The 8,996-nt window shown below is 43.6% G+C and overlaps 1 protein-coding gene across 3 annotated transcripts; it reads right to left on the minus strand.

The window, feature by feature from the left end:
• LOC124127738 (RING finger protein 207-like) lies at nt 1–6,043 on the minus strand. Of its 3 annotated transcripts, XM_048383053.1 has the most exons (4): nt 6,013–6,043; nt 5,500–5,735; nt 3,283–3,574; nt 1–1,887 (listed from the first exon to the last, which is right to left on the minus strand). In XM_048383053.1, exons 3-4 carry the CDS (start codon nt 3,572–3,574, stop codon nt 254–256), a joined length of 1,926 nt encoding a protein of 641 aa, XP_048239010.1. In that variant the 5' UTR covers nt 5,500–5,735; nt 6,013–6,043; the 3' UTR covers nt 1–253. The 3 variants fall into 3 exon arrangements, with proteins under 3 accessions (XP_048239010.1, XP_048239009.1, XP_048239008.1); XM_048383052.1 differs by lacking the exon at nt 6,013–6,043 and having other exon boundaries at nt 5,500–5,910; XM_048383051.1 differs by lacking the exons at nt 5,500–5,735; nt 6,013–6,043 and adding an exon at nt 5,378–5,474.
• Nucleotides 6,044–8,996: the final 2,953 nt, after the last annotated feature.

Consider the following 8,996-nt stretch of genomic DNA (forward strand, 5'->3'; position numbering starts at 1 on the left):
TCAGGTCCGACTACTACTGGTGCTAGGTCTACTTGAGAAGTACTTCTATCAGGTCAGATTACTACTGGTGCTAGGTCTACTTGAGAAGTACTTCTATCAGGGCAGACTTCTACTGGTGCTAGGTCGACCTTTATTTAATCAATGACGTGATGAACTACGTGTGTAAGGGAAGAACTGGATCCGATCTTGACCTAAAGCAACTTTCGAAATATTCAACTGTGTATGGAGATCAAAGTTATTTCTATTTCTACATTCAGCGCTTGCAGAATTTGAATACTTTTACATATCTGTCAGACGTAACATACAGCAGGCCGTCAGCATCAAGACAGACACCACGAGGACATTTAAGACCATCCTGTTGTGTGAGGACATCTCTGACAAACTGCCCCGACTCTGTCAGCTGAATCACCTTGCGGGAGTATTTGTCTACAAGCAGGATATCTCCTGTGCTGGTTGTTGTGACACCCCGAGGACATGTCAGAGCTCTGACTCCTGTTGGAGTGTAGGTGAAAACAGCGTCCCCTTCACTGGTCACACATACAAGGGATTTTACTGCAGCTTCACTGACTAGCAAGTTGTTGTTTCTGGTGACGTGGATGTAGTCTGGAGTCCCTATCACCCCCGTGTTGATAGACCTCAGTATCCTCCCTGCCATGTCGAGTATGTCCACAGAGTGAGACTGTCCCCATGTACCTGCCGCCAGCTGTGAAGGACTCAGACAGGCTAGAGCCCAGTACTTCTTTCTTGTTTTGATAGTTGACAGCAATACAGGGCCTGGGGTAACATTCACTGTAACTATTTCCTGACTGTCTCGAACACTGACCGCTATCTGACTCTCACTTAACTTGGCTATTTGCCAAGGCTCACTAGAAAGCAGGAGCTGATTATGAAAACATTTGAAGTTTGATGTGTAATATGTTTTGAGTCTCTTGTTATTGTAATCTGCAACTACCACAACTTTGATGCCATCAACAGTCAACACTGTGACGTCACGCACCGAAGAATCCTTCACGTCCCCATCTTCCTTGCAGTCAATGGTGTGATGTAGAACAGGAGAAGACTCAAGGTCACTCACATCATGGACAACTTCAACCTCCCCCAGCTGTAGCTCATCAACTGCTTTACTCAGCTTGTCCAGGTCGTGTGTGAATATAACCCTTCCTGCTGCTGGTCTGGTGTCCGTGTCTCTGTTGTCTGTAGACGTCTCACCCATCGACTCATAGACGGCATACATGTCCATCTCACAGTTGGACGTCACAGCATTGGCTGTGAACTCATACTGCTGCTGGTACATCTGTAGCTCGATCTCCTGGGATTTTATATCTGCTTGTAACTCATGTAATTGTTCACCAGAAGCTTTGTCGATGGCATCAAGGAGTTGCTTCTCTTTTCTTAAAATAGCACGCATCACTGTTTCCCGTGTCTTCATGACTTGATCTTTAACGTCCTGTGAATTACTCTTCACATCTTGAATTGTAGATTTTCTCCGGGTTATGTTATTATTAGTAGCCGCCATGTTGATTCTGAGCTGCTCTATTTTGTTTGTCAGTTGTTCCTTCACAAGAGGGGTGGTGCTCTCTATTGTATCAACATCCTTACATGCCCTGTGTTTTATACTGCAGCATATCGTGCATATTGCCCGCTTGCAGTCTTTACAGAACAACTCTATCGGTTTGTCTCTGTGGACTTGACACATGAAGCGCCGCTTTGCCTTTGTTTTGGTGTGATCAGACAAGTGAGCTACTTCATGGTCACACAACACTGGCATCATGTTGTGCAACTGGAGACATCCTTCACAGTACACAACATCGCAGACAGAGCACCAAGAAGTGGCGGGAGTTGTCTTTCCTTGTTTTGTACAAACACTGCACAAGTTTTCCTCCACAGCTAAAACAAACAAGTGTGTTTTATTTCATTTGTCAGAAACATGACAAAAATCGCACATCATCTAAAGAAATAGAAACATGTAACACATAAGTTTTGTCCTAAACGGCCACGCCCTTTCTGGAGGTGAACATATCCTATGAAACAGGTTGTAACGAAACAATGATGCTGTCTCACAATGTTGTCAATCATGAGCTACAGGTAATCATAACACACAAGATTATTATTTGGTGACTAGATATGCAATAACAGATGCATATTAGGAACTGAGGGCGTTACAGCGTCTTTATAGATGGGAGCCTTAACTAACAGACGAGTTAACATAAACGTTTTCATTTAACATGCTTTGTAACAATGTAGGGCCATGGCACAACCAGTAGGATTACCTGTAACTAAAAATCAACCCCACAGTTCTGTCAACACATCCCTGTGCTAGCTGTGGCATGTCACCGTGGAGGGAGACAAAGATCAACACCACAGTTCTGTCAACATATCCCTATGCTACCTGTGGCATGTCACACTGGAGGGCGACTGGGATCAACTCCACAGTTCTGTCAACACATCCCTGTGCTGGCTGTGGTATGTCACAGTGGAGGGCGACTAAGATCAACTCCACACTTCTGTCAACACATCCCTGAGCTACCTGTGGCATGTCACAGTGGAGGGAGACAAAGATTAACCCAACACTTCTGTCAACACATCCCGTCCCAGCTGTGGTATGTCACAGTGGAGGGCGACTAAGATCAACCCCACAGTTCTGTCAACACATCCCTGTCCTATCTGTGGCATGTCACAGTGGAGGGCGACTGAGATCAACCCTACAGTTCTGTCAACACACCCCTGTGCTAGCTGTGGCATGTCAAAGTGGAGGGCAACTAAGATCAACTCCACAGTTCTGTCAACACATCCCTGAGCTACCTGTCGCATGACACAGTGGAGGGCGACAAAGATCAACCCCACAGTTCTGTCAACACATCCCTGTCCTAGCTGTGGCATGTCAAAGTGGAGGGCGACTAAGATCAACCTCACAGTTCTGTCAACACATCCCGTCCTAGCTGTGGCATGTATTGTAGTCCCTATTCAGGATAAGGAGACACAAATTGTGACATTTATATGCTAGCTTGTCATACAGATTGTATTAATAACTGGACATGAAATTTATGTTGATTTCATAAAATTATCGTGATAGGTATTTTGGTTCATCGGAAACTCTTTATTGCAAACGGAATGTAATTTATTTGCCTTTGCAGAAATGTGTATCCTGCATCAAAATCTATTAACATGAAGTCAAAATAAGCAATCCTGTGCGTGAATACTTGTATATGTACACGTGTGTGGTTGTTTACATACCTTTTAAAAGGGTATATCAGTCAGAAAGAACAATAATAAGCTGATTACCCTTTGTGTCGGGTCCAAAGTCATCCATCAGCCCCTGTATGACGTGGCTTGGTTTCAGCTGACTGACCCACTCCTCTACTGGACTGTCAGGGTTGGTCACATTCGTCAGTTTTCTACAGGAGGGACATGGGATGGACCCGGCTTGTACTGCTTCCGGCTGTGTGTAGGTGTATTTCAGCAGACAGGACTTGCAGAATGTATGATGGCACTGAAGTGTTGCAGGGTCTGTGAACACCTCAGAACAGATGACACAGGTGAGGTGGTTCTCTGTCAGATTCTTAGCGGTCGCCATCTGAAGTAAAACCGATAGTTTAGTGAAGTATATATGCACATGTTATAGACAGAATCATACAACATGTACATGAATGCATCATCCCCAACGTCCCAAGACGTGACATCATTACATGTACAAGACAATGAGTCAGGAGTTTACGTGACAACACGTCGCCCCATTGCATGTTTATCTGTGGAACATCATGACTCTTATGTTTTACGTAAGTTGCCCTGAACCTCAAATACCACACAGTATCATGATACCATTTCACGTTTTCCCCTAAGTAATGAATATGTACATTCCATGAAGTGGAGAGACTGGGTGGAATGTATGCCATGTTTTTCAAACACATGACATAAGAATTAATGCACATGGATATTAAAATTAGTTTCAAACAACGATCTTAATTCAACAATCTAGACTTATTTCAAACCGAAACAAGAACAACAGTCGTTTAAGCCATGGACACATTTCCATAAACACAGGTTGATGTTTCAGCTTCTTGTAGTGAAAGGTAAATCAGGTTTGAAACACACACCACACCTCCCCCGAGTACTGCACGTACTTCAATACTTTACTCCCTGGTTGCCCGTCACCCCACACCCCTCACGTGACCTTACCAGGTCAAGACGGCGAGTAGACAGTGGTGAAAATTATGTGAATAGATAACTGGAAATCAGTGTCGACACCAGGTGTTCGCTTCTGCTGTGCAACGTTAGGCAACAAACGTTTACTTCATGGGTGAGTAAAAGCTTAAAGTCTTCATTGTCTTCATGACCGGATACGGATTGTCCACACACACGCACGCCCGCAGACTCAAATACACAAATCACACACACACACACAACAGACAAAATCATACAGGCATATACTGTCATATGACTGATATTAAACATACATGCAAGCCGATGATGCTTAAAGGGACATAACTCTGATCCAACCTTGTTATCGCCACAACACCTCCCCCGACCCGAAGAACTTACCTATCGTTCATGTGGTGTTTCCAGCACGCATGTTAATGTACATAAAACGCAATCTTCACTTAGTCAGCAAATCAAATGACCCGAGTATGCTAATGTGCGGGGTAGGTGGGTGGACACCAGCAGACGTTTCAGCTAATTCCTACTTTCGTTATAACCGGTAACTACTGGTACCACGACCTCAGATAAAAGCAGTCGAAAATCTGTCTGCCCAGCTCCGTGTTAATTGATTTTGATAACAGTAACCTTGCGTGTGTTGCCTTTCATCAGCGATGACGATTCAGCTGCTAACTGACATTGTACAGAACCATATGGATGGACGTTAAAGCTCATTTCCACTTTCGTTATAAGTTATTACTGCTTGTGTTAAAAAGGCAGACGATAATCTGTCTGCCCAGCTCCGTGTTCCACAGTTGAACCAATCAACTCAACTCGAAAGGGTGCACGGGAATCACGCACATCCGAATACGGTGTTAGCGTTGGGCTTCTCAACATGCGTGATTCCCGTGCATATCATATGGCCCTGTGACGCAGGGGTAGCATTATGCAGATGGCTGTTACAATGAATGCTCGTTCCACCCGTGACGAACAGGTCTGGTTGTTGATGAAATATAGTGATAGCTAAACAGACAGGTTTTTTATTCATGCACCGATTGTCTTTAAATGTAATATCCAGTTATGTATGAATGTTTAATAATCTCATACCAACTTTGACTGCAGTAGGTCCAATATTTTTTCAGACATTGTAGTAAACGTCCGTATCTTAAATTACCTTCCAGACTATTTATGGATGTAATCATGGTGGACACCTGCTGGATATGTCAATGTCAAGTCTACTCACTGTGTTAAAGTCCTCTGCCCTTGCGTGTATAGAGTAAAACATAGGTAACACAACCATGTACTGTCATATAATGTAAAATCTATACGTGTGTATGTGCAATGGCGTCTAAATATGTGACATACCTCTATTACAACGTGGAGCTCTCTTCTCTGAAGTCGCCTCTCTTCCTGATTCCTGGAATAACTACAACCCGCTCGTCGCCTGTCGTGTTAGGTAGATCACGTGATCTGGTTTGTGCAGGTATGTACTTGTATCTCATTAGAAGCAACTTTGTGCGACTCTCTTCAGATCTGTACCATCAAGCCAACACTCCAGGATGAAAGAGATTCTTTTCACAGTTTGACCATTAGGCATTTATCTGAAAACATGTGTGCAATCTCTTTTGTTATTTCAATCAAATGTGACCTGATACTAGGTGTGATTTTCGAGACAATGTATTGTAACAGCGGGAGGAGTTGTCCCCCTTACACCATAATATTGCATATTGAGCTTGGTTTGACTTTTCAAAGTTGTCTCTTATGACCCTTAGGGGGTCTTTACGTTTTATGGCGGTGGGGTAGTCTAGTGATTCCCAACATCCCCCCGCCAGATATTGAAGGATTATTACATTATGAGCAGCCTAAAACCATACTCACTCACTCAATATCCGTTGTTGTTTTTGTAGAATAGGTCTTCAGCATCCCATTCTTGCCGTAAAAGCCTAGTATGCTTGTCGTAAGAGGCGACTAACGGGATCGGGTGGTCAGGCTCGCTGACTTGGTTGATGAATGTCATTAATCCCAATTGCATGGATCGATGCACATGATGTCAATCACTAGATTGTCTGGTCCAAACTCGATTAATTACAGACAGCCGTCATATAGCTGGAATATTGCTGAGTGCGGCGGTAAACAACAAACAAACAAACAATATCCGTTTTACAAGTAATATGGCTGCGGAATATGAAAAGGACTCTCCGTGTTGACTTGTGCTATCCAAGGTAAGGCAAACGTTAGAAAGCAGAGAGATTATGAGTGGCTAGAATCGTTAGAGAACAAGACCTGGAGGCGAAGTTTCTCGATTCCGGGGATGGTATAAACTTGACCTTGGTAGTTCAAAAGGGGACGGTGATAACTTCACATTAGAGATGTGGACATACGCCAGTATAGGCGTCTTGAAAGATGATTACTGACAAAGGAGTGGATATATCTGGAATACTGAACTGTCTGAAATACATCCTAGATGTAAGTCACCTTGCATCGAAATACGTATGGGGAGATATACTGGTCTATGACAGTACAGAGAAACTAAGAATCATAGGTCGGCATGTTTAAACCAGAAGCAAACAGAACTGCAGATAAAGGAAGAATTAATGTTAGGGAGTTATGGGATTGCCACATCTAAACCTAGAGTTGCTAGTGTGTTTGGTGCTACCCCGAAGACTGACAACATGATAAGACTCACTCCACGATGAGAGTTTCCGCGGGAAAAGATATGAATTATTACATGGTAAAGTGTGAGTGCTCATACTTGGACTTAAGGGACGGTAAAAAGTGGATCACCAAGGTAGTTTCCTCGCAAAGGTTGATTTCAAGGGTGGTTCAGATCAATACGACTGCACCCAAGTAACCATGATCAGAGTAGTGCTGTACTACCTCTACTTGTAGCATAAAAAGCTACCTTTTGCTGCAGCAAAGAGCCCTAAGATATTTCAAACCTTCAGTTCGGCAGTGTGTTGCCTAACGAAAGTGCGGCATAACGTGAGGGTTTATAGCCCACATAGAGACTGATTGTGTACAGTTCAGTCGAAGAATGTGCAGGAGCTCTGGCTTAGTTGATTTCTGTGTTGCAGATGTTGTCTTGCCGACTTGAGGGTCACTAATAGTTGATCACCCCAGGCAGTTTCCTCGCAAAGGTTGACCTCATGAGTGCGTACTGATCTTTATTACTTGCCAGATCAACCGTTGAAGAGATAATCGGTTTAATAAACACACAGCTGTATCACACATTGAGTAAGACCAAAGCCCGTGGTAATGTACTGCGGGAAGAAGTTTCACTAACAAATGTTGAATTCTCTCAACATCCCAGGGCTTATTCAACGACAACGAACCAAGTCAGCGACCCTGACCACCCGATCCCCTTAGTCGCCTCTTTCATACCCATTGGAATATGATAACATACCCATAGTAATATGATAACATACCATAGGAAAGAAGCTCATCTATAAAAGGTACCATACACCGAATATTAACAGGAATCTAATCCTTCGGCAGAGAAGCTCCAAATGCTTCCATTGCCAATAGCTTGCGTTTGCTACACCTTTGAATATAACGACGATATACATTACTCCTCCTGAATCTAACATCTTGGATCTGCCGCCCGGTAAACCCTATTTTAAACACCCAACTAGCTCCCGCCTTTCTGAAAGTATGACCTGTCAATACGTCACTCACGTCCCTTTCCTGTAAAATATGATTTACAACTCCAATAAAAATGTCATAAGACAAGGCGTTATGTTGCTTATCACACACTTGTTGTATTATTAGCTGCATGTGTTCATGTTACAGTAACAAGGTCCGCATGACGTCTTATCCAAGTTGAGTAGATAGATGTTCATGATGTCAATCACTGGACTGTCTTGTTCAGACTCGATAATGCCATCAAGTCATTTTGCATATGAGCATGTCCGTGTTGTGTTTTCCGTAGTACAGCTAAAGAAAGGGCAACACCCTATTTATGCCACAATATACCAACACCCAGGGAGATATACTGGCCTTGTGTGGACCACCTAAGGTATTGTGCTTCCCCGTTTCGTACGTACTACGCCACGAGGCAACTCAAAGTGAAACAATGTGGGTCTTGTTTCCATGCAGTTCCAACTTGATTCGCCTGCTCTTGTGAAAATGGATATTTTAACCACACTGACAAGATATGTCAACTTGCAACATGAATTTTTAGACGTTGTCCTACAACGAATCCAATTCTATGAAACAGAAAAATGATGGATCAGCCCTTCAGTAAAACACAAACTTAATAATAACGGTACTGTGAAAGGTAGGAGTCAAGAAGTCCTACATTACTGTAGCCATTAGCGAGTGAGTGGCCTACATTACTATAGCCATCAGTGAGTGAGGGCCTACATTACTGTCGCCATTAGTGAGTGAGGGGCCTACATTACTGTAGTCATTAGTGAGTGTGTGAGGGGCCTACATTACTGTAGCCATTAGTGAGTGAGAGGCCTACGTTACTGTAGTCATTAGTGAGTGAGTGAGGGGCCTACATTACGGTAGCCATTAGTGAGTGAGTGAGTGAGGGGCCTACATTACTGTAGCCATTACTGAGTGAGTGAGTGAGGGGCCTACATTATTGTAGCCATTTGTGAGTGAGTGAGTGACTGAGGGGCCTATACTACTGTAGCCATTAGTGAGTGAGTGAGTGAGGGGCCTACATTACTGTAGTCATTAGTGAGTGAGTGAGGGGCCTATACCACTGTAGCCATTAGTGAGTGAGTGAGTGAGGGGCCTACATCACTGTAGCCATTAGTGAGTGGGTGAGAAAGTGGCCTACATCACTGTAGCCATTAGTGAATGAGTGAATGAGGGGCCTACATTACTGTAGCCATTAGTGAGTGAGTGAGGGG

This window comes from Haliotis rufescens, unplaced genomic scaffold, assembly GCF_023055435.1.
Source record: "Haliotis rufescens isolate VD_foot unplaced genomic scaffold, xgHalRufe1.0.p SCAF_44, whole genome shotgun sequence".
NCBI classification, from domain to species: Eukaryota; Metazoa; Mollusca; class Gastropoda; order Lepetellida; family Haliotidae; genus Haliotis; species Haliotis rufescens.

Excerpts from the sequence above, each read along its gene's own strand:
- LOC124127738 (XM_048383051.1), bottom strand. The coding sequence starts at position 5,434 with ATGGTTGTGTTACCTATGTTTTACTCTATACACGCAAGGGCAGAGGAC. Across the intron at positions 3,575-5,377 it reads GGGCAGAGGACTTTAACACA|ATGGCGACCGCTAAGAATCT; the intron begins GTGAGTAGACTT and ends GTTTTACTTCAG. Across the intron at positions 1,888-3,282 it reads CTTTGGACCCGACACAAAGG|CTGTGGAGGAAAACTTGTGC; the intron begins GTAATCAGCTTA and ends TGTTTGTTTTAG.